The following is a 25210-nucleotide window of genomic DNA, read 5'->3' as shown; positions in this document are numbered from 1 at the left end:
CATTTTCTTTGCCTGCTCTGTGTCTGTATTCATGCAAAAGAAAATGATATTTAAGGCAACTGATTTATATAAAATAGGCAGCTGAAATGATTTCTCTACCAATATGGTTTCATAATATCTATACCATTGCGATTTAAATGTGCCTAATTAACTATGAGTTTATTTACAATGAAAACATAATTATATACTTTCTTTATAGCTTAGCGTTTTCTAAACTTAAGGAACCAGAACTTTTGAAATATTCATTACTTTTGTATAAGCAGGTCATATTTTTTAAATACATTAATTATTCAAAGAACAATAACATTTTCATGTTTCAGAGGTTTCTTTTTTTCGTTGCTGCACGCAGTATCCAATTATAAGGAGGCTGAGGTTTCAGTTATACATTAGTACGATAGCAAGGTCTTAGGTTTGGATAAGGAAAGGCTATTTAAGAATGTTCCCTCACCATGGATGCCCCTTTACCCTTATTTATGTCTGTAAGTACTTAATCTGTAAACACGTTGTATTTCTAGCCTATATTACATGGTATTTTATTTATAGTACGTGACCTACCTCAGTTATATAATCTTTTCCATCCTTCCCATGGAGGGCTTTCACGGCACAAATATCCAATCCACCAAACATCTCTGAACAGGTATCCACCCATAGCTTGTACCTATTCCAAAGAGATGTAACAACATAAACTATTAGGAAGATATAATGAGCTATACTGAATTCTGGCATTCATATCACTTGTGATTTAAGAGTATTTAGGGAACAACGACTGGTTTGACTACCAATCGATGCATATTCAATTACCTAAACCTAACCCACAAGTCACAGTGTTATTTAGTCAATGTAGGTTGTGTGGTCCCAGTACTGCATTAAACAGATCATTGCCACAAGAATGAGTCTAAGAATAACTCCCATGTAATGTACAATCATACAGAAATAATAAAATCAGTTCTATAGGTTACCAAATATGGTATTTTGTAAAACATTCACTGCACTTATAATAACCAGGATGAAAGTGTTTATAATAAGGAGAGTGTTGAGTGAATATCCCTGCAGGGTACCAAGTCTAGATGTACCGCATTCTAATTAATATTTGTGACAGGAAGGGCCCTGTCACTGGTTCTTGTGCAGATGTGTGCAGCTGGGACACATAACAGGAGACACGTTATATTAATAATAATAATAATAATAATAATAATAATAATAATAATAATACAAACCCGTCATCCTTACAGGATTCCAGGTATGCCATGAATGTTTCCTGAGCATGGACTACAACAGAAGTGGTTTTGTATAAAATTGGAAATCGTGGCAAAGGCCACCTTGCAAGAATTATTTTCTTTTTCTCACATCTTCTTGACATATGCTAATGTTAACCTCAGGGTCACACTGTAGCAAACTCACGCACTCACCTGTCTGTCATGGCAACTTGCTCCAGCATGGCTGATCCTGTGTTTGTCTTCCAGTTTCCAGAGATGGAAGTCCTCCTATTGCAAGGGCAAACAGGGACAATGTAAAGGGTGCCAGTCGTCAAGTATCTAACTCTTTAAATGACCTTTGTGGAACCCGGTCAAAGAAAAGACACGGCCAATCGTAATTCCAACTTTTTGATGCAGCCACTCTATATTTTCTTTCAGCCTATTCCACAAAATGCAAACAAATCCACCAGTAATAAACAGAAGTTGGTATCTCATATTGAGAAGCCCTACAATTGAATTGCAAATGTGTTGTACTGGTTTGTGGTAGAACATTGTTCTGTTAGTAACTGTAGCAGCCAGAAGATTGCCTAAAACCCTAAGCAAATGAACGAGGTCCTAAGAAAAGCTGATAGATTCTGTATTTCGGGAGCACATGGCGAATGTATGGGTTCTAATGAGATTAGTGTAATCTGATTAAGAGAGAGCATTGGCAGAGCTGTGGCCGGGTGTCGCTGCTCCGTGAACCAAATGTTGAAGAATTAACATAAAGCTTATACAACAGATTTTTAACACGTTTTAGTATTTATACTGTAATGTTTATTGTGTGCCTCTAAAGTACATTCCCAAACAATTAAATTCAACACTAAGATTTGTTTAAAATCGTTTGCTTAATATTTATGTGTAACGGAAAACTTCAAAGCTATAAATCACCATACAATAAATGCACGAGTAAATAAATACATTAAATGTGTCCAATGAACAAAAAGAAAACTGCAAATGTATTTCTTTTGCTCTGTTATATTAATCTGAAAGGAACAATTTCCCTCAGAGGAGAACTGGTTGTTATGTTTATTTTGGAATTGAAATCTTATCCAGTATTTGAACCCATTTCAAAGATACAAAGCTCTTTATCGCCCATTTACAAAATACTGCTGTTTAGTGCCACCCAAAAGAACAATACTGTCCTATAACATACTATTGTATGAACTGCAGTAAAGGGTTTTTAGACAGTACTACAGTCTATACTATAATATATAGTTAATTGGCCAATGCAAAGTTTTGCATATTTTAAGGCAAATTGGTAAGTCTAACATGTAGGAGCAATTGAATTAACATTTTAAAGCATTATATTTTTCCTCTATTTTTTTTTTTTTTTACAGAGGTGCAACATTTGCATTTGAGCAAAAACTTCAGCCCAGTGAAGCAATATACAACTGCACACAATTTTTTTTTTATTTTTTTTTTTAATTAAGATCAGTCAACAGCATAAAGCAATGCTGTAATGCAATAGAAATAAATGGCTTCCATTCTACCGACTGCATTGTAAATGCCAAAATGATTTATGAAGGGACTCGATAATTAAAAACGATACCATTACAGTAGGCGGTGACCGTCACAGCCGTGTCATATCGACACTAACTTTCTCTTTGGTTTTGTGTTTTGCATTAGTTTAGTCCTGCTATTTTAACAGTCTTTAATATAAGCTATTTTAACAAGGGAATAGTTTGTCAGTGAAATCAATCAGAGACTTGGTGAGGCTCCCTTGTAACTTGCGGCTTGAACCCAACAAACAGGCCGTGCTGACTGGCTCTATGCTGTAATCTTCTCGTTATAGAAGGCTACCAGTCTTCGTTCACAATGATCTGCCTATAAAAGTTGCATGATCCAAACCACAGACATGTATCTTCAGAACATTCAACAATAACAGACAGATGTGTTCTATAAACTAACAATCGAGAAGGCAGATGTTAATTAGCAGATTGGACTACTGTACAATAGATTGCATTGCTACATATGAAGCAGTGGTAGGTCAGTACTTACATGTAAGCTTTGTAATTGTCGCCAATCTTTTGGATCCTTAAATCATACTTGGAATCGATGTAAGGCTCTATGGTAGTGTAGGTCTGAGTGAGGGCCACCACACTGACAATATCCTGGAAGTCATGGTGATTGTCTATCTTCACCTGCTCCATCCAGTGGCGGACAGAGTGCACGGGGAATGGAGATTAAAAAAGCAACCGGAAAAGGTTAGCAACCTCCTTTTCATCACTACTTAGAAAGGTACACATTAAATTGCTTTATACACAATATTAAAATGTTTAATTTTGTTTGAATATATGTTTCATTTTACAACAAAAAACAAACTACAGTACAGGCTCAGCTTTGCTTAAGAGAGGAGATGTGGGGGTACAATACACATTACCTGTCTATGGGCATCTGCCCCCATTGATTAACAACAGTAAATAAATCAACACGTTTTAATATAAATATCTGCCATTAGCTTGTGTATCGAGGCTGATTTGATTTGTATATTGTAATCAGTTAACAGAGTAAAACAGAAATGACAATCAATGCAACTCTTACCTTCCCCATGCCTGAATGAGCATGTCCTATCTTCACGACTACGGGAAATGTAGGCATTGTTATCTGGAAGATATTTTAAAAAGAAACAAAATGAATGAATAATTCCATTATTATTTATTTCTTAGCAGACGCCCTTATCCAGGGCGACTTACAATCGCAAGCAAATACAAATACATTCAAGTGTTACAATATAAGTCATACAATAAGAACAAATCTCTAAATACAGTTGCACTGAATGGTTAAGCAAGGCATGCAACAACAGTCATGTTTATGTACTGTAATTGTGTGACTTCCAACCCTGGACTACAAGGATCACCTTGTGATTGGTGAGAGAGCAGTTTAGTACCCGTGTCTGTTCCCTATCCCTGGTTTTTCTTTGAAAGGTGCCCATTATCTCCAACATTTGATCTCCAGCAGGTCATCGGGAAACAGCTTTCAGCAGCTACTGAACTGGCTACTGGCTTACTGCATATACAGCAATTGCACACTGAACAGCAATGCCCATCATTTGTATTGAAATGTACAAAGCAAATACAATAAAACAAAAAACTAAAAGTTTAAAGTATTATTACTATCACACATCATGTAGCTTTCCACATATATTATGAAATTAAAAATATGTTGTAATAACCCATTAATATGACTCAACACCGTTTTGTAGCTTTACTAGTGGAAAACTCCATGATGCATGATGACTCGGTGCAGTTTCCCAAAATACAGGCTCTGTTATAGGATTTCCACCCTTTGTTCATTCACTACAAGTGGAATCACATACAAATAATACCATCTCTATATAACAAAATAAATACATAAAACACACATAATACATAAAAGACAAAAAGTCATTTTCTGTTAGTCATGCAATTCTTTACTTAATTGAGTTTGCTAAAAACACAATTGAGACAAGCTTTACTTCAAACTGAAAGTACAATTTTAAATGAAACACATTTAAAACAAGGAGTAACACTGATACTTTGCATTACCAGTGTATGGTGCATCCATTGTCTAAAGAAACCATTTGGATTTATAGCCCTTTTCATTTTGACCTGCTAAGTATAAAACTGCAAAAGCCAACCAGCCCAAGCTGAAATGTGCGGATGGTTATTTTACAGCCCTGAAAGGAATCAGAAACACATGGTGCTATTTCCACATGGTAGAAATCTCTAAATACAGTTGCACTGAATGGTTAAGCAAGGCATTGACATGAAACCGATGGAATGGCTTCTTTTAATTTGACACGTGTGACCCATCTGTGAACCTGCACTTATATGAACCGATGGATGCAATTATTGACTAGATTTGTAAATTAGCTTGCGTCATACGGTATGTTCTGCAAAAACCTGCAATCAGGTTGTTTTCTCAATAGTTTGGTAACTTCAGGTTTTGACCTCTTTTAATGTTGTGCAAATCAACATGGATTACATGCTGTGTCAGCTGATGCACTTGGAGAGCTCATCGAAATTATTACAAAGTGACACTAATAACTCTAAACATGGTGGAACACATTTCATTCCATTGAGGAATCTTGTTTCAAGGCTGGAATACAAACCAAAGGGTGTGCTTTTTAAGGTCAAATTGAATTTAACGAAATAAACATGACAGTTACATATGCTCATATCGTTTTCTGGTGGCTTCTGTTTTCTTTTGACACTTTTACAAGGCTCTGATATGTGTGTTTTGAGAAACAATGTCCCTACTTTAACATTTGTAAATCATGTTTGGTGAATATATTTCATTGAAAAAAAAAACTGTTTAAACTCAAAACACAGGGAAGTCCCTTGTTTAGACAAACCCTCTGTAGTTCAATGAGAAGAGTTTGGAATCAAAGTTGTTTTGATTGTCTTCTATCTGGCATTGAATGAAGACTTGCTGCTCTTTAATACCCAATACTGTAACAAAACACAGCTCTTTATTTGAATTGCTAATCAAATGTTAATAATAACAACCTGGCCATGCGTGGGACTACATATCCTTTGAGTGTACTCACTATGGCCACACTAATGCACATAAACACAAACAACAATGGCACAAATTGCAAGGGCACATTAAGTGTTTCATTTTTCAAGACATTTGCGTCAGTGCTTCCCACATCAAAATTATTACCATCCTACGCGTCTAATCATGTAAGTTGTTATGGTGCTATGATATTTTCATATTGACCTAAAATTCTGTTTTAAACTTGCTTTCAAACGTCTGGTGAAAATAACCTACTTTTGAAAGTTATAACGCTAGAAAATTCTAATTTTATCACAGGACTTATCATAAGCCTATGTCAGTTGGTGATAAATAACAACAACAACAACAAAACTACCAACAACAACAGCTTAATATACCTTGCACGCATAAGCATCCCACGCAAACATAAGGGGCAACCAAGCTTGCAACCTCACTCCAGGGAAAACAAGTTTTCCCATTTTGGCAGCAGCTGAAAAACACATCCATAGCATGGATCATTTAACCAAGGATTACAGTAAAGAGCCCTGGCACAGACCAAGAGTTAGGTACGATGGTGACAGCATTTGACTTAGAGATAGTGGAGGAAGAAAAAACCCTAACGGTCAAATATTGGCTGGTGAATCAAGCAATTGTTGTACCAGCCAACTTGGGATATCAGAAGCTACTGTGATATCCTGAAAAAGAAGTCCTGATCAATGAACCAGCACCGTCGCTCCCATTGAGAAGCAGAGACGACAACGAGAGCTTCAGTGCTCATGTTTCGGAACAGAGCGAGAGGAGAGAGAACTGTGCACCCTAGTGGCTAGATGTGAGTATGGAAAGTAATGTCAGTACAGTGTGCTCTTGGGGCAATGTGTCTGTTTTTGAGATCCTCATTGAAAAAATGAACCCTTATGCTGTTTGTGTCCATCTTTCTGTCACACACTACATATTGATTATGATAACTGCACTGAATTTTCCCAAACCTTTATCATGGGCGCCTAGCCTCCTGTTGACTTTTTGAATTGGGTATATTCTGCTAAACTGATTTTACTGTATACACATTTCACAAATAATGATGCTGTTATGAGGACCCTCTGTGTATGTGTGCCTTGGTTAAGCCTGCTTTAACCCTGGCTGTAATTATGACCCCCAGTATCACAGAATGCAGATAGGATAAGATACAGTAATATAAATCTAGTCAAATAAAGATTCAGTCAAGGTACTGTAGAAGTCAGTGGACCAAATTTCACTTACAGTAAATCTAACTTTAAACAATGCACCCATATAAGGCAATTAAACTAAATCTATGTGCAAAATAATAGTGTGTGAAAAAGGCCTTTGGTCTCCTGAGCCATTACATCTGTATCACTACTGTGACACATTGACCAAAAACTAAAACAAACTCACATGTTATTATGACTTTACTGTACCAGTCCAAAACGGTATAGTATTTTAATACTGGTTACTTACACTGTACTTATATGATAAAGCAAGCTGTGCTGCATTAGTAATATGAAAAATAAGTGCGATCACAAAGGTTTGTTTAGAATATTTACCTGTTTCCATCATTATACAGTATAATAACAATGATTCAGGGCATGCTAAAATGTGTGTATATTTTTAACCTTCATCCCCCTAATTTGGTATTACATTTAGAATATTGGAATATTTTTGGGGTCTTGATAACCTTTATAGAATTAACAGGTGCACTGTTCCAGAATCAGAAAGAAGAAGAAAAAAACGAACCTAGCTATTGAAGCAATACTGCAAGACATATTTCCTGTAAAATTGTTAAACATTAATTTCCTTCATTCAGATGATAATAAAAAAAAGAGTTTTGCTGTAAACTGTTTATTTGGTGACTCAGAAGTATGACATCTTTTATTAAATGGGGCGGGTCTATCTGTAGAGGCGGGATCCTCAATGTCAAACAAAGACGTACATAAGAGGTTCCTTCTGTCAGACTGAAGCACCAGTGCAAGAAGAACCAGTGGGCTGAGAAGGTGTTTTTACTGCAGCACTGTAGCTTTCAGCAGCAGTTTCTACCTTGAAGAAGGACTGAGAAGTGAATAGCGTGCAGATTTGCTTAGAGGAAAGAGATCTGTGTACTGCATCATGAGTACTGTTCCTGGCTTGCTGTCCCTTGTATTGCTTCTACTGACCCTAAGACTTCAGGAGCTGGTGGAGGCATGCAGCTGTGCTCCAGCACACCCTCAACAAGCTTTCTGCAACTCTGAAATAGGTAAGCTGTGCTAAATGCTCAGTGCATGCAATAAGCATTGTTAGCTTCACAGCGATAGTGAATCCTCATTGAGTTATCTGAAGCTCACTTGAAAAGTTTTTCAATGTAGCATTTAAAGAACGACCTCTTGGGAAAGTTTTATTTTTAATCCAAAATATTACTCAGAAAGAAAGCCTGTTTTATTTCTGTAATGTAAAACAAAATATGTTATTATTGCCTTACTCATGAAAAGAGAAATGGTCGTGCTGAGCTATATTGTCTCAAGCAGTCAAAAGCTGTCTTTGATGAGAAATGTTATTAAAATGCTTTATTAAAATGAAAATGTAAAAAGGCTAGAAAATGGTATAGCACATAAGAAACAAAATACTATGTGAAATGAAAGTGTAGAGGTCTAAAAGTGAATCAAAAAAGGGAGGGCTTTATTTATATATATACACATTCTGCTTCTTATAGGTTTAATAGATGGTGAGGTAGCACAGTATAATATATCAAAATAGCAACAAAAAAAACATTGATTTTCAATCAGATGACAAGTTTTTACATTTTTGCTAATATAAATAATTTCAAAATGTGTTCATCTTACTAAATTCCTTTGCAAGCTAAGGAAACTGTCACAGTCCCATAGTCCATTGAAACCGTGGTGAGTTCTGTTTGGTTTAACATTCACTTTCCACTCTCCACACATGCGGTCAGATTCAGCTTTACAGCCATACAAACAACTCAGTGTGCAAAAAAACACATAAGTGTTGCAGGGAGTCCACAGCATTAGACAGGAATGTATGGACTTCATTTGCTGTTTCCAGCTCTTTGAATCACCACTGGTGTATATCCATCTACACAGCCTGGACTGAAATCCTCAATATCCTGGGAATAAGTTTGGCTGCTCTATTGCTATCAGCATGCAAAGCTTTTGGCATTAATAGCATTTTTGAAATCTAGAGGATTTTGGTTAATTATAAATGTGCTAAATACATACTTGAAAGTATTTTTTCTTCTCAGTCTTTTTTTTGGTTTTTCTAATCTGCAGCTCTTTGCTAAGTTATTGTATGTAAGTGTAAATATTACCTTCCAAACCTTTAGGAATTGAATTTAGCAGATGAGCACAACGTCCGCTCGGTAGAACCCTCAGAGCACTGTAAGATTCTAAGGACCTTTTCAGATCTGGTTAGTTTATAAACAAACCCAACTGAGTTCACCTGGAAATGTTCCTTTTGTTTTCAAATATGCACCTTGGTGCAAAAAAAAAAAAAAAAATCTGAACTGACTGCCCAAACAGACTGAGACCACCTCTTGAGAATTACTCGGTTCGGTTTGATTAACACAAACTCTGAAAGGGACTGGGTTCTTTTGGAACATTCACATATACTTCAAAAACTAACCGAACCACACCACACTGAGTTTGAAAAAATCAGCCTTAACGAACCAAATGTGAATGCACCCTGAGATCCCTAACAAAACCTCCCAGGAGGCCATCTCATTCCGTCATATTCACTGCACCACCTAAAGCTGTTACTGTGGTTTACCAGTTACACTATAACAGCATTATTGCTCACCTAGGAGGATCAGTACTGTTGTTTGCTACTCTACTTAAAATGCTTTGCTTCTATTTTAAAGCATTACATTAAAAATATGTACTTGTTTACATTAAAATATATACATATATATATATATATATATATATATATATATATATATATATATATATATATATATATATATATAAATTTGCCATAGAAATCTGTTAAAGATTGAAGTTATGACAGAGGACATTTCTCAGACATTTAAAAGACCGAACCAGTCATTTTCATGACTGCTTTTCAATAGCGGACAGTGCACCTCGACAGTACTATATTCTATAAAGTTTATAAATATTATTAATATTTTCTTTCTGTGTCTTTTGATACTATATATATATATATATATATATATATATATATATATATATATATATATATATATATACATACAGACTATATATATATATGTGTGTGTTTTTTAAACAACAAAGAGAGAATGGATTTTGTCACACAATTTGAATAGGTGTCTTGTAACTTTCCCAGAAGTCTTCGACACACGTAGAAAACGTGACATTTAGCAGTCTGTAAGGTTCAGAATGCCAACGCGCTGCTGGTGAGCTTCCAAGCTGCATTAACATTAATGTACAACACGTTTCAAAAGTGTCACCAAATTAGCATCTCTATAGGAGAGAGGAAACTGCTTGCATACAGATTAATGGCTTTAAAGACTCTGACAGGGAATCTTTGTGAACATGACAAGCCCCGGGCTCTGTTTGTGAATATTGATTTTATTTTTATTTTTGTAAAGCTGTTATTTAAACAAATTTGGTGTTTTTTTTTAAATGTCCTTTTTCAACTATGACTAACGAGGATATGCAAATATTTTTGCCTTCAGCTAATGCCGAGCTCCAGGGAACAGCTACAATTACAAATCTTTGGCACCGTACTCTTCTTTTTCATAGTTAATGTTCGTACTCAAAGACTGTTCTTTAATGTGTGTTTGATAAAAAACCTTTATGATTTTAGTTCTACAAGTAAACAGTGAATAGGTTTCAAAAGTGTAACAGAGGACATCCAGATGCAGTATGGAGGTATGTTGGCACATTAATACTGCTAAATCCAATCACAGTCAGAAGTTTACTCAGGAGTTCAGAAAATAGGATCTTGAGCTGAAAACGTCAGGACCTGGTGGGTGTCCCTGCCTTCTTGCCTGCAGTCTGAATGCGCAAGGCCAGTCCCAAACAGTATCATGTAGTTTAGCACTCCCGGCAAAACCAAGCAGAGAAATTAATTAGGTCTGGGCCAAGCACTTTTCACTGTGACTTTTTTGTCTAAATGATTAGTGGTGTGGCTCTCTGTCACTGCTTGACAGGGTATCTTTTGTTACTGAAGGCCATCTTTTCAAAACACCCTAGCTACCATACATTCGGCACCACTGGCAGATAGCACACATCCACTGACAGCTCCTGCAGGCACAGTAAAGACCTTTAGCACTTTGGCAGGGGGGATGGTTTTGAAGAGAGTGTCTGTGTGTGGGTGTCTGTGTGAGTGTGAGTGTGAATCGGAAATTGATAACTCTGGGGCTTTGGGGCTCCGCCAGTGCATAGACAGGGGAACAGAAGCAGTGGCCTCATGCTGCACGATCCATTCACTGATGTTGTTTACACAGCCTAAGCCTCAGAAAAGAGATCTCCTCGTTCGAAAAAAATGTTAGAAAACTTCTGTCACACAGTACACGGTACAATATTTTCTAGTTGAATGTGCAACTTTACAATGAATTTGCCCCAGGTTATCAGGCCCTTAACTGTCCCGTAAAGGGTAGAAATGAGAATGAACTGTATTGTTGACACAAACCTGGCATTGGCCAAACTGAAACAGAGCCCAGTGTCTTTTAAAAACAGACCCTCGATGACTCTCTCAAATACGGGACATTTTCATCACTTTCTTTATACTTTGGGGTGTCAGTAAGTCTTTTGAAAAGTAGTTATGGGGTAATTCTTAAGCAATCAGGCACTACTGGATGTCATGAGGTATTGAGTTCTTCCAGTGCTGTGGTAAGGTTTTGGTAAGGTAAGCATATCTGATCAAAACTAAATTAGGAATTAGGTTTTTGTCCTGATGTTGGTGTGTCACTGCAAGCCATTTCTTATAGAAATAATTGTGGGGTCTTTTTTTTTTTACTGGAAACATAAAACTTGATGTTATGGAAATAAATATATACTGTATTTAATATGCCATTCCTATGAAGCATATTATTACATAGAGACAACATTAAAAAGAAAATAACATGGTTTCTAAGCTGCTGCTATATATATATATATATATATATATATATATATATATATATATATATATATATATATATATATATATATATATATATAGTGTTTATGGCTTTTTAAAACAGGTTATTAAATATCTGAAATTGTCATTTATATTTATTATTTATTTCTTAGCAGACGCTCTAAAAATTGTAAGAATCTCGATTTTCTGCTGCCTAGTATGAAAATGTTTCAATACAAACTTAGCAGATTGTTGTGAAACTTTAATAATTTTAAAGAAAGGGTATAATTTAATGGTTATTTACTTGTAAATAAACAGAATAAATGGCTTATTGGAAACAAGGACATTCAGTTTAATAGTGTTGTTTGTATTGGGTTATCTACATAGTATTTTGCACTATGTATTCTGAAATACAATGAAAAGAAAACTAAGTTAGAAAGAAATAACTTCAAAGCCCTTAAATGCCCGAGTGCAAATTGCAACTTCAAGCAAGACAATTCAACCCATTGTTGTCTCCAATGATCCCACAGAGCTCTGACCGGGCTAAGAGGACTGGGGAGGCAGCTGGGGAAGCTCTAAAGCTATGGACAAAAGTCGAATGAAACTTGCTGAATAATGATATGTTAACATATTGAATTACATACTGCTTTGTAGTTTTCCATATTCTTAACAAAAAAAATTGAAAAATGTGACATTTCGAAATCTAACATGAAACACTGTACTACTATTATGGCTTCCGGTAGACTTTTGCAATATGATTTTGTAGTTTCTTTGATTACATGATTTTAAATAAAAGATCTAAATTATGTTCTTATAGTTAAAATTCTAGGTGATAGAAAACTTTTGACCGTAGCTGTGTACTGGGTTCATTCTCAGTGATCCACTGGACGACCACTCTCCCTTCTAAACATTGTCTACAATGATTCTGTAGTTTACCATGCTTGCACTGCATTTAGTGAGCTTTACCATGGGGTACACCGTGTTTCACTTTAACTTTGCTTTCACTTTGCTCTACAATACTTTACTGTCCTAAACTTTTCCGAAGGCTGATTGCACACTTCTTCACCAGAATGATCAGAAGCATATTTTCTTTCTCCCTCTTTTTACGATCTCCTTATTGTTGTAATTTGCGCCACTGAGAAAAGCAATAGATTTATTGCAGCGATCGCTAGTTCATCTCGTTTCACACAGAATGTGCTGTTTAATAGTATACTGTGTTCAGTATTTCAGCCATAAGATCAGACAGCAGATTCTAGCCTGATCAAATACAGTATGGTCCTTGATTTGACTAACTTTTCAAGGCATTTAAAAAAAAAGGAATGTAGAAATGAATATTCCATTGAGAAGCTTTGGTGAGAGACACTGTTGAAAGGGTTCTGGGGTTTTGGCATTCCTCAGTTCAGCTGACTGCTGTTTTTAATAAAGTAAAAAGCAACAGAAGCAAAAAAAATAAAGTGGTGGTTGGAAAAAGGGTTTAATGTTCAAAAAAACATTTTTGTACATGTTTGTGCTGTACATTGCTGCAAAAGGAAAGTATCCCTTGTTACTCAAAGAGCAACCTTGTACTGGTATGAAATATTATCTTAACTAATGTAACTGATGTATCTCTTACATTCATTAAAGGCAGTGTTTCAGGGGGACAGGTTAGCGGTTACACTCTGGTGTACTAGAGATACTCGGAGAGAGGACTAAATTGAGGCCGCAGGAATGCTTTAACTTTTTAAAAAGTTACCAGGTTGTGAAGACTAAAACAGATATATATATATATATATATATATATATATATATATATATATATATATATATATATATATATATATATATATATATACACACAACGTACATTAGTTACTTGAATATTTCATATCCATATCAAGTTGCTCTTTAATAGAATACAAAAGTTGGGTTCTGATACCAGTTACAACTACCAGTAATGCTGATTATACAGTATTTACACTACTAAAGCAGTGATACAACATTATTTTACAAAGACACATTAATTGACTAATAAACAAGACCATTTCAAGAATATAACTATGAATTATTATTATAGCGTAGACTTTTATTTTTCATAGAAACTCTTGTGCCTCTCATGTAATAAAATATATTGTACAACTTTAGAGTAAAATAATACTTGGGAAGAAGAAATGACCATTCCTATTTAGTTATATCTAAACTTTAAAATAACAAAAGTGTGTGGTATATACAAATTCTTATATTTTCCATTCTGTAGTTCACGTAGTTAGGCTAAAAATGCTGAGTACATTAATTTTTTTTGTTGGTTTGTATTAATCTGAATTTACGTTCCTAGATGAGGATGCAGTGACTCCAGTGGGTTTAAAGATGACATCACACGTTTTGCATGTTAGTCATAGTATTATGTAATTACATCTGTTTCCTGAATAAGCTACACAAATGCCTTGTAGTGTTTGGGCATAGAAACAGGCTTATCTTGGATTGAGCCTGACAGATTTACTGCAGCATTGACATAACACTATACTCTCGGGGGTCCAACGGTAGCGAAATATAGGGATAAGTGTTTAGTATTCCAGAGGTTTTGTTGAAAAACAAATGATGCTAAACTACTGGTAGCTGAGATCTGAAGTGATTTAGCACAGTATGTAGCATTTAAATTGCTTACCCAATTAGAGCATAATCTACAACGCTGCAAGAATGACCTGAATACAAAGTTTCCAAAAATGCACGACGCATTTGCCAATGCTTCATATCAATAAAGCTTGTAGGCTCAGTATTTTCAACGTCTCTTTGCAAGAATGCATGCTTGCTTTTTGTTTGTAAGGCTGCCCAATAGAACAGATAGTGAAGGGCTTACATGACAAGCAACAGCCTCTGAATATTAAGTGTGCAGCAGGGTCTTCAGTGCCAGATACAGTGAGAGTGGAGGCTGTTCAAATGGAAAGTATTCTGTTCCCCCAAACATCGTCCAACAACAGCACAAACAGTATTAGCAGAAGCAGAGCCATGTCATGCATTTAATTTGTCTGCTTGCATCAAAAAGAAAACACTTTGAGGGAAATTCATTATGTTTCATTAGCATCATTTTCTTTATGACAGGAGAAAAACGCCCACTTGTAATAAGCTCAGTAATTTGGCTTAAGGACTCTTCAAGTTTTTTTTCTTCTAATTTGGCAACATTAACAGGTGTTGATCTATTTTCAGAAACGATACTTTGAAGTAAAAGGCTTTGTGAGAATGGCTCAATTTGTCTGCTATTTTAAATTATTGATCCTGCTATAATAGAAGGTGTTTTCCCCCGTTTAGGAACTTTTAAAATGGTTTTATCAAACACTTCCTCACAGCCTTTGCAGTAGGCATACATGGATAATAGCATTCATCCAACAGCATTTCTCTTAAAGCAGTGCAGATAAGAAAAAAAGTCTGCCTTTTTAATCTGCTGTCTACACTAACTGATATACGTAGGGCTGCAAGTTTAGCATCTGTATGATCACTTTACATCAGTCCCTGGTTTCGACCAAATTGGACGCAGCCTTCTTCAAATTTCTGCCTACTTGTCCTGAGAAAGCTATCATAATTTGTATTGGTTTCTAAGAACCAATTACTGTAAATTGATGTTCATTTAAGCAGGGCCTAAGGCAGGTTTGTCACTAGGGATTGCCTAGTGATCCTACATACTGATTTTGGCACTTGAGGTTCTGTTTTCTAGAAGTCGCCTGAAACCTCCCTCCCCACACTTATTAATGCAGCACTTTTCTGTTAATAAGCAGGAAATGGAAATAGCTTGTCATTAGCAGAGTCAGACCATGGCAATTTCTGAGGAACAAGTAAACTGGATTTTCTTAGGGTCTCTCTGGTTAGAAAGTAAGCAAGGCAAAGAAAGAAAAAAAAGAAAGAAAGAAAGAAAGAAAGATAATTTGCTGCAGTACCTGACAAAAAAAAGCCACTTTTATTGTTCGCAGAAATAAATGTGGTAAAAAATTCCAAAAAATACCTGTTTATCTTTATTTCACCTGAAATAACTTGATGCTTTGTACTGTATGTGTAAAACATGTATGCACTTTTTACATGATTTTTAAAAAAATGTATTTTACAGTAATTCGGGCCAAAATTGCTGGTGAAAAGATGGTCTCTCCCAGCAACAGCTCCTTGTCCCACTTCAAGATGATCCAGTATGAAATCAAACTAGTAAAGGTAAGAATAGTAGAACGATGGTAATAAAGGACAAGACTGTAGTGATATTACATTCATTTCAAACGGTATACTCAGGCTGGGCAGCAACACCTGCACACCACAGTATCTCACAAGCCAGCATTTTCATACAAGCTTCAGCATTGCACCTCTGCTCCTTTATTTATTCCAGGAAAAGACACTGTGAAAAAATGGTTCCATACAGATATATTTCTATAGTTTTACATTGTTTTCGTTCCAGGTGATATACTTCAAAATATATAGGAACAAGTTACTAGGGCATTCTTCTGTGTTATGATGACAAGATGTTTCAACTAACTATTTTATGTCATTTTTTTTCCCACCCAGATGTTTAAAGGCTTTGAAAAGTTCAAGGATATCCAGTATGTGTACACCCCTCCTTATTCATCGCTGTGTGGTGTAAAGCTTGAAGCTAATAACAAGGCCCAATATCTCCTGTCAGGTACAAAAAACACCAATGATATGCTTTCAATTCCAATTCACAATGCGCTTTTATTCTGAACGCTTTGCCTTCTTACATAAGTGACTGAGATTTGTACTCACATTGTCCACATGTAGCTCAAACACTAATTCAGTTGTTCTGGCATTGAATGAAATACCTAAATGGGTTTGTTTGCAATGTAAAACAATTGCCACCAGCAACTGTGCCCTCTTCTGGCCATTAAGATATGTCATTTCCTCTGATGAGACACTGCTTCAATGTGTGCGTGGACCCTTTTCAATCAGTTTATATACTGCAGTCTAATAATGTTGTGTGTGGGATTTAAAATATTAAAGATACATTAAAAGACAATGGTTTGTGTTTCAAGCTTATAGGGATAATACAGTTAAATAATTAGACAGAAACTCCCAACTGCAAAAAATAACAAACAAAGTTCCTCTTTTCTGTGTATCCATAACTGTGTCACACTTGTTTCTTTCGATAACTAGGAACCTTTAAACAGGAAACTCTATCCATTATAATAGGTTCCACATATATTGCTACAGATTGCATGACACACCACTAATAAATGCTGAGTAATATAATTGATTATTAGAACTATTTGAGTCTAGTTTCTACTGTATATGTTATTTGGTCTCCTTGTCTTCAATCTTTGTAACTACAGCGTGCCTTTAATAAAGGACCTGGTGAGTTTTAACATTTTTGCCCCCTGTCTCACAGGCAGGGTGTGGGAGGATGGGAGAGTTATGATTGGCCTGTGTGATTTCATTGAGCCCTGGGACAACCTGTCAATGTCACAAAAGAAGAGCCTCAATCACAGATATGAAATGGGCTGTGATTGCAGAGTAAGTGCCTTCCCTCTGACAGCTGCTGTAGCAGCAACTGTAGCAAGATACATTTTTAATGTATAAGTAACAGCTTTCTGAAAATAGCAACTTTTGCAACTGTGAATTGCTTCAACATTTAGTTTTAGTAGACATGATGTTCTTATGGATAATAGTTCTAGGATTAAAATCAATGGAACAATGCGTCAACAACTTATTTAAGCTAAAAAAAAAAAATCCATCGTATTAATATTAATCATATGTTAATCCCATTAATATTAATCATATTAATGTTTAGTTGATAAATATGGAAACCAAAATGAAAGCAGATTTTCATAGCAGGGTGCATTTCAATGAAAAAAGCTCCAAAGGAAACTTGGTATATATTCGTCCTGACTTTATCAGGTGTTATTTACTTGATCCAGAGTCCTCAAAGTTTAAGAACTCAATAAAGCTTGTTCGCTCACATTGATTTTTGGAAGTTATCAGATCAAATTCCGATGTAAAATTGGCTTCTAACCCTAGAGACAAATGGTTATGTCGATATAAAAAAAGAAAATAACTGTAAACTTCTCTTCAGATTTCCAGATGCTACACTTTGCCCTGCTCCACCACCGCAGAGAATGAGTGCCTTTGGACGGACTGGCTGACAGATAAGAGCCTGAATGGGCACCAGGCCAAGCACTTTGCCTGCATCAAGCGCACCGATGGCTCCTGCAGCTGGTACCGAGGAGGCTCTCCCCCGGAGAAAGAGTTCATGGACATTTCAGACCCTTAAACCCAATCAGCTCTCAAGAGAAGAGACACAAAGGTGATGCTTGTAGTCAGATCTGCCGCAAAACCGGTCCACTCTGCATAAAGGAACTCTTGTGGTTCAATGCATTCCTTTAATTCTAAAGCACAACTGTCTGCCTATCCACCGTTGTGAATGTACAAGAATAAAGACCTGAAGATACACCTTGCTGCAGTCTAGTAATATGTGTGAGATTTAAAATAATAAAGATAAACTAAAAGGCAAGTCACAGTTAAAATTATTCAGCAATCTATGAAATACATTTTGTAAGAATCTTTTTTTTTATGAGTAAATCCCAATTTCTGTATACTGTGTGATGAGAATGTATATATTTGTATTCTTATTATTAACAATGTAAAGATTAACAGCACAAATGGTATAAACAAATAGACACAGCATCTTTGTAGTGTTTATATTTACAGGGTCTCAGTTTAGATATTTGTCATTGCATTTCCATATTCAGTCATTAATGATGGGCTAGTCAATAAAAGGCACTTCTTATATAATGTCACCTTTCCTGATATTGTGCTTTGTAAAACATTACTCTCTTGCCAAAAAAGCTAAAACAAGCCTTTAATAGACGCATCTGTACATGTAATAACCATGGCTGTCAAGTTTCTGTAGAAAACTGTTTTATACAAAAACTATGTTTCTATGTGTATTTATGTTTCGCTGTAGTGGATTTTTTTTTTTCTATCCTGTCATGCCAAAAAAATTGTTTATAAAAGTCATTCAATACAGTATTTCATGAGTCAGTCTCTTCCCATTCATGTCCAGGGGGGGGGGTAATTCAGTAACAGCATACTGTAAAACACCACCTTGTATCTTGTTGTGCGGATCTATTAATCAAAAACATCCAGATATAGGAGGGCACATCCCAAACACACCACTATGTAAACAGACATGCCACTATGTAAACAGACATGTTAGCATTCAGTAAGCTTTATTATTTAAAACACATATGATCTTGCCTGAGGAAAGCTTGATTGAATGTTGCCATAGTACAATGCATGGTGCTGTATTTTTTTTTTTAATGAATCTGCTCATCAGCATTCAAATCCATTACCAGATATAAAGTATCAGAGGTAGGAGATTCTGAGGGTTCACACAACATGGTTCAATTGGCAATTTCTTTCAGTGATCTTACTGGGCTTAAACAAATATTCCTTCATGCTGGTTGAGTTTGTATATGGTTAGGGCAGATAGGATTAATGCAGAGATTACATACAGTAAGAATGGAAAAACTGCAAGAGCCAAGCCACTCATACATTCCACAGATATGATCAAAACTCTCTGCAGATGTCCCTACTCGCATGCTTTCCATGCGCAAAAGCATTTAGTCTACAGCTGGACCGCAAGCAAAAAAGACTGTTTGCAAGTCTTAAAGTTGTGCTTGTGTGTCAAAATGTACAGAGACCTTCACCGCCAGCCCTGCTCCTTGACAAAGCAGCCCGAAAACACTCAATTGCAAAGCTTTTTCTGCAGTATCATAAAGACATACTCCAGTCTTACCATTTCCTTATGGTTCGGGTAGAAGGTCTGCTCTATCAGGGGGAATTTCTCAGCACCAAAGCTCCTGTAGGTGCTGATCAACTGGCCAAACTGCAAAATAAAATAAAACCTCAAGTCAAAAATGCTAATATTTATGCACGTTTTACCAGGATATTCTTTTGCTAATGTCAACGTCAGCACATCTGGACAGCGTTTATAATTATACCTCTAAACCCAACCTCAAAAACCGATTGTCTGAACTTGAGGTTAATGATTTGAACAACAACAAAAGAAGCATACTTGAAGAAGGGACGCCCTAACATTTTGAAAATGTATTTGTTTTTTTCTAATTCTACTGATTTTATGAGCAATATTCAAATTCAAATTCAAATTCAAAAAAGGCTTTATTGGCATGACAAAATTAAGTTTCGCCAAAGCACTTACACAACGAACATCAACAAAGACAAAATAATGCCTAACAGTATAACACCAATAGTCTCCTTCTTTGGATGCACGCAGTGTTAATGTAATGAACTGATTACACGAAAACTGATGATGAGAATTAACCTTTTTTGTCCTTACTGATGAAGAATTAACGGTCCCTTCAAGAAGTTTCACAAATAGCGCAAACAGCAGATGTTTCAAATCAAGCCAATGTTTCACTAATACACCAAGGAGCCATTAAGGAAATTAATGGGCGAAGCAACATGCTTTGGGGCTGTTGTAACTAAAGACAGTATAATAATTACTATGTGAAAAATGATTGCAAAGAGTTTGTAACTTCAGGAACTAGGCAGCTACACAACAGCAGTCAAGATGCTCTAACAGTTCACTTTTTTTCAGTTTTATTCAGTATTAAACTATGCTATTTAACGGTCCAATACACAGGGCTCTTCAGTGCTTTGACTGAACATACAGTATAGCACATCTACAGAGATGCGAGATAGCAACACATACTTGCGTCAACCTCTATTTCTTTGACTGATAAGCATTTCTTAAACTCTACTTACCACCCAAGGCTTGTCACAGAGGTTGTAAATGGACTCCAATGAGTTGATACTGGGAACCCCACCGTACTGCAGTCCTATAATCATGTTACGGAAATCTTCATTCTCTGCCATACTGAAGGCATGTTGTCGAATGAGGACAAAGTCAGGCTTGAATGACCTGAAGCAAAAGAAATCATCGTTTCAAATTGCACTTAAAAGCAAAAGCATGCTTACCGCAGTGAGTTTACTAGACCTACAACACAACAACTATTCTAAAAGCAGGTGATGGCACAGCGGTGTTTCAAGCATTACATCTTTGCGATCCTAGAATTAACTCAGTGTCGAACTAATGTATAATGGTCCATAAATGACCAATTGATTGGATGTGTGGACAATTTACATTTAATGACCTTCATTTAAATGTAAAAAAAATGAAAAATAATCTCAGTATCTCAGTAATAATATTGTGTGTGTACTAAATAAAAATCTTAGTAAAGGGTAATAAATGACACCTTAAAGAGCCATTAAAAAAAATCCAAACAGCAAATCATGACATAGTGTCTATGTATCACCAGGAACCAATACCAAAAAGGCTAATTAAAAACCAGTGGCTCCGTAAGGCGACTGTCTTTATTTAGTAAAAACTGTACGAAAGAAAAAATGGCTTTCACTTCTTAACGTAAATCAATAGCAACAGAAGCATACAGCAGAGGTGATCACATCACAGTCCCAATTGTAATATATAACTGCCATTCTGTTTAAACTACTCCATTTATTTAAAAGAAAATGGATTCTTAAAATGTTATTAGCTCCAGCTGACCTTTTCAAAAAACAAAAGCGACTGGCAGCTAATAAAATGGCAACCATCTCCAAACTGCTATTTAAGATTAATCTGTCTGTGGATAAAATAACCGCAATACCTCTAGGCCACAAAAGTTACATAACACACCGGAAAACAACAGGAAAATGTGTTAGTGATCGCCTTGCCCCACATATTCCGATTACAGTTTACAACAAGCTGACAAAACAGTCTGTCTGCTGGCTGTGTAAACAAGCCCTGAGCTCTGAGTAAAAAGATCCATAGATCAGGTTTCAAAATGTTACATATAATTTGATGAGAATTAGCAAATGCTTTGCTGAACACTGTAGCATTGGAAGCCATTACCGGTTTCATAGGTTGTGGTCAGTATTTGATTAGTGAAGAGCTCTGGTTCAGCCTTTTGACCAGTTTCAGAAACTGTATGCTGTATTCAATTCATCTTTCAGTCATTTTAATGTTGTGCTTCTTTTTCTTTAACTAGAAATTTAAAACGACCAATTTGATCACGCAATTTATAGATTTGTGGTCAAAATCCAATTATTTGAGAATGTTTTGGTGATGGGATGACATTAATGTGTTTATTAATGTGTTTTTTGTGTAAATAACTTATTTTGTACCGGCACCATTTTTTTTCATTCACTCCCATGTTCTACGGTTCATAAATGCGCATATTTATCCCATAAAAGCATTATCTATTTCTGTTTAAATTTCTGCTTTAACCCCTGTGTTTTGTTTTAGTTGCAGTAAGGGGGTATGAGATGTTTGGTCACATGACCGGTTTAAAACCAGGAAATGCCTTAAAAGTATTAGTTTGTGTTCTGATTTAATTATTGTTTGAATTTGTATTATTTACTTTGTTGAGAAAAGAAACATTTGGCCTCCACCACTGTTAAAATACTTTAAAGGTGTTTTATTTAAAAAAAAAAAAATTCTGTTTGGGCCCTCCTTGTCATGTGACCCGGAGAGTGTGTATAAAAGCCAGCAGTTCCTGCTTCCAAGAAGGAGGAAAGGCAGTTGTCACTGAGCACTACAGGGAGGCAGAATATTTTATGGCTGATTTGAGTGCTGTTTTGTTTTACTCTTATTTTATGTGTGCAAGAGATGAAGCAGTGAGACCAGTTCCCGCAAAAATTATGTCAGGTGATCTTTCAAACAAGTGACAAATTCAGATGAAAATAATTTTTGATGGTCTCTTCTTTCATACAAGTATGCAAGTACAGTAAAACATTTCGTTTTTTGTACTTCTACTATTAGGTATACTGGCTCTGTAATAATCTCTTGTGGGCAGGTTTTGTTTTTCGTTCCAACTATGGTACCATAGCCACTATTAATATCTGTGGTCATCACCAATGAACAATGCATCCCAGTCTCACAGGCATTCTGGGAGCAACCAAGAGGAAGCATGGAAACCAACTAGACAGCGCATTCCTGTGCCAGTGTCATAGTAATGGAACCTTTAAATGTGTGTTTTTTGGAGGGGGGCTGCAGTCTACAAGATGAAAACAAATTAGCAAATGAAGAATGAACTCCTACCAAAACCATCAAATAGTTAGCAGGCCAAAAGTCATATTGTAGCATGACCCTACCAAGACTTCTTGTGGTCACTCTAGACTTCACCATACATTTTCTAGACTTGCACACATGAATGTATAGCATACAGGAAATTACTAGGCAGGGATAAATCTTCTTTGCACTTTATTTTTATATTTATTTATTTGTATTTACAGTTTTAAAATATTTGGGTTAGTGCAATATGGAAGAGAACAAGTGAACTAAGTATGGAAAGTTAATTGCACTTTTAAACTACAGTTTGAATGAAAATGTTTTCCTCCATGACCCTTCATTAACAAATGAAATCCCTAAGAGAAACTGATACCAATGATAACTCTAATCACAAGAGATAAAGAGCATAATTAAGGAGCTTATTTTGGGCTACAATCTATAAATAAAGTCCAAATGAGGAAGTTAAAAGTTGAAATTCACAGAAGAGCCTCAATGACTATCCATGGCTTTTATGATTAATTAGAAGTAATCCAATGGGACAGCCAATGGATATTTTTGCCCATGCACTCTCTGGCAGTATTTCCAGTGTCAAATTAGAACCAACAGAGAGGGAGTCAGATAGATACATATAATGTAAGATCACAAGAGACTATGTGGTCTAGAGCATAACGCAGAGGACCCATTCTTATCCATCATTATCGTCATAAATAAATACAATCAAACCTCTCTGGGAAGCTGGGAAAGGGGAGTAAGGATGTCAGTGTGCATCAACATTCCTTAAAAGACCATTTGATTTGAGGTTTCCTTTGATTAAAGTATGCTTTCGTAAAACTTGCCATCTTCCTTAACATTTTTCAGCTGTTTATTTTATGTGCTATAGATTTCTTTTTTTTGTGTGTTTTACCGCCACACAGCCATGCAGACTAATTACTTGTACAACTTGTGGAAGGTTGTGTTGAATCAGGTTCTATTTCTCATGTGGTTTGTATATATTCTTTGAAGTGTTTTTCAGTCTGATCCAGCAAAATATTTTTAGTTACTGAGCAACACATGAACTGTCCCAACTGGATTTGTGGCTTTCATTAAGCGATATCCATAAATTAACTGGACTACAAGAACTTAATGCAATGTTGTTAGGATAGGATTACAGTAGACACCACACTAATCTTGTACAGCATTGTGCAATCGGAAAAAAATGTAAACATAGCTATAGGTTGCTAGTTATTAAAATAAAATGTATTTAAATAAATAATAAATTAAAAAGACCCCTTCCAATCTGGCTCAATCCAGACCAAACAAAGGTAATTTCTAACTCTATTGAATGATGTCCAAATATATGATACACAAACTGTTGTATGAATAATTGTAATGATGAGTAATGGTAGTTTTAGTGAGGCGGCCTAGAGCCTTCAAAACCTGCTTTTTATTCTGAATGATTAATACTATGCTAGATGTTTCTTTCCATTACCTTGGAGTCTATCCAAACAAGGTCTTTCATTGTAGCTTTTTTCACATTTGTCATTTGTTAACAATTTGTAAAGTCATTTGTGGAGACGGATAATTACTGATTGCATCCCCTGAGTAAACATTTCTCACAACTTAGTAGAGTATTACTGTAAACATAGCTGCTAGTGAGTCAGTGAGTGAAAAAAAAGCAACAATTATAATGTTTACCACCCCACTTTTCCCTGTAGAAACCCAAGCAGACCGCCAAATTACCAACAATGGAAACACAATGGATTGGGAGTATTGCAGGCTGGTCCAGATATGATGTCACATTGGTACTGATATGGTACCATTATACTGAATTGGGTTACCAACGTGTATTGTTTCATGTAATTAGGATAGAATTGATTTGTCATTATATGACATTTTACCACTGTAGCTGCACACTTGTGTTCACATTGCCATTGAAGATAATTTTGTAATTGAATCCTAAGAACAAAATGGGACATCATGACCTGACAGATTAGCACACAGACACAAAGGACAGCATGGTGCTTCTGTTGTTCTGGCAATGCAATGAAAGTACTGATAAAAGTAATGCAATTATGTACACATGAATGGACATTATAATTGTATAGCCAAAGGCTAGCTTGCTCGTCTGCTCTCTTTCAGCAGTTTGCATTTAAAATAGCTGCTTTACACCTCCTGGACCTAAGACACGTCTTATCATGCACTAATTACTAAAACTTCTGTCTTGGCAAAGCAGTTATGTCTATATGTGTAATTGTCAATGTTCAGCTATTATCAGAGGCTGTCTCGTATTGGCATTCCTTCCATCCAAGTGCATCCCCAGTGGATAACCCAGTATATTACTATAGGGTTATAGACGGCAAACATCTGTGTATTGCAAAATATCAGCACGAATAGAAGTGAACAGACCGATGCTGAAAGCACA

General features: G+C 35.9%; 2 protein-coding genes across 2 annotated transcripts in view; one reads left to right on the top strand and one right to left on the bottom strand.

The window, feature by feature from the left end:
- Positions 1-25210, bottom strand: part of LOC117413988 (synapsin-2-like) — a 77927-nt gene that overhangs the window by 15294 nt on the left and 37423 nt on the right. Inside the window, exons 4-9 of the mRNA XM_034023516.3 lie at positions 20508-20664; positions 19519-19608; positions 3780-3842; positions 3237-3379; positions 1410-1484; positions 556-658 (exon numbers count right to left, since the gene is read on the bottom strand). Of these exons, the coding sequence (XP_033879407.1) occupies positions 556-658; positions 1410-1484; positions 3237-3379; positions 3780-3842; positions 19519-19608; positions 20508-20664 (631 nt within the window). The remainder of the gene's footprint in view (positions 1-555; positions 659-1409; positions 1485-3236; positions 3380-3779; positions 3843-19518; positions 19609-20507; positions 20665-25210) is intronic.
- Positions 7669-18749, top strand: LOC117413989 (metalloproteinase inhibitor 2-like). Its single transcript, XM_058999818.1, has 5 exons — positions 7669-7959; positions 15832-15929; positions 16275-16389; positions 17110-17234; positions 17794-18749. The coding sequence occupies exons 1-5, from the start codon at positions 7833-7835 to the stop codon at positions 17989-17991; spliced, it is 663 nt and encodes a 220-aa protein (XP_058855801.1). The 5' UTR covers positions 7669-7832; the 3' UTR covers positions 17992-18749.

This window comes from Acipenser ruthenus, chromosome 25, assembly GCF_902713425.1.
Source record: "Acipenser ruthenus chromosome 25, fAciRut3.2 maternal haplotype, whole genome shotgun sequence".
Taxonomy (NCBI): domain Eukaryota; kingdom Metazoa; phylum Chordata; class Actinopteri; order Acipenseriformes; family Acipenseridae; genus Acipenser; species Acipenser ruthenus.
The sequence above is the reverse complement of the archived record's forward strand: the minus strand, read 5'-3'. Positions and strand labels throughout refer to the sequence as shown.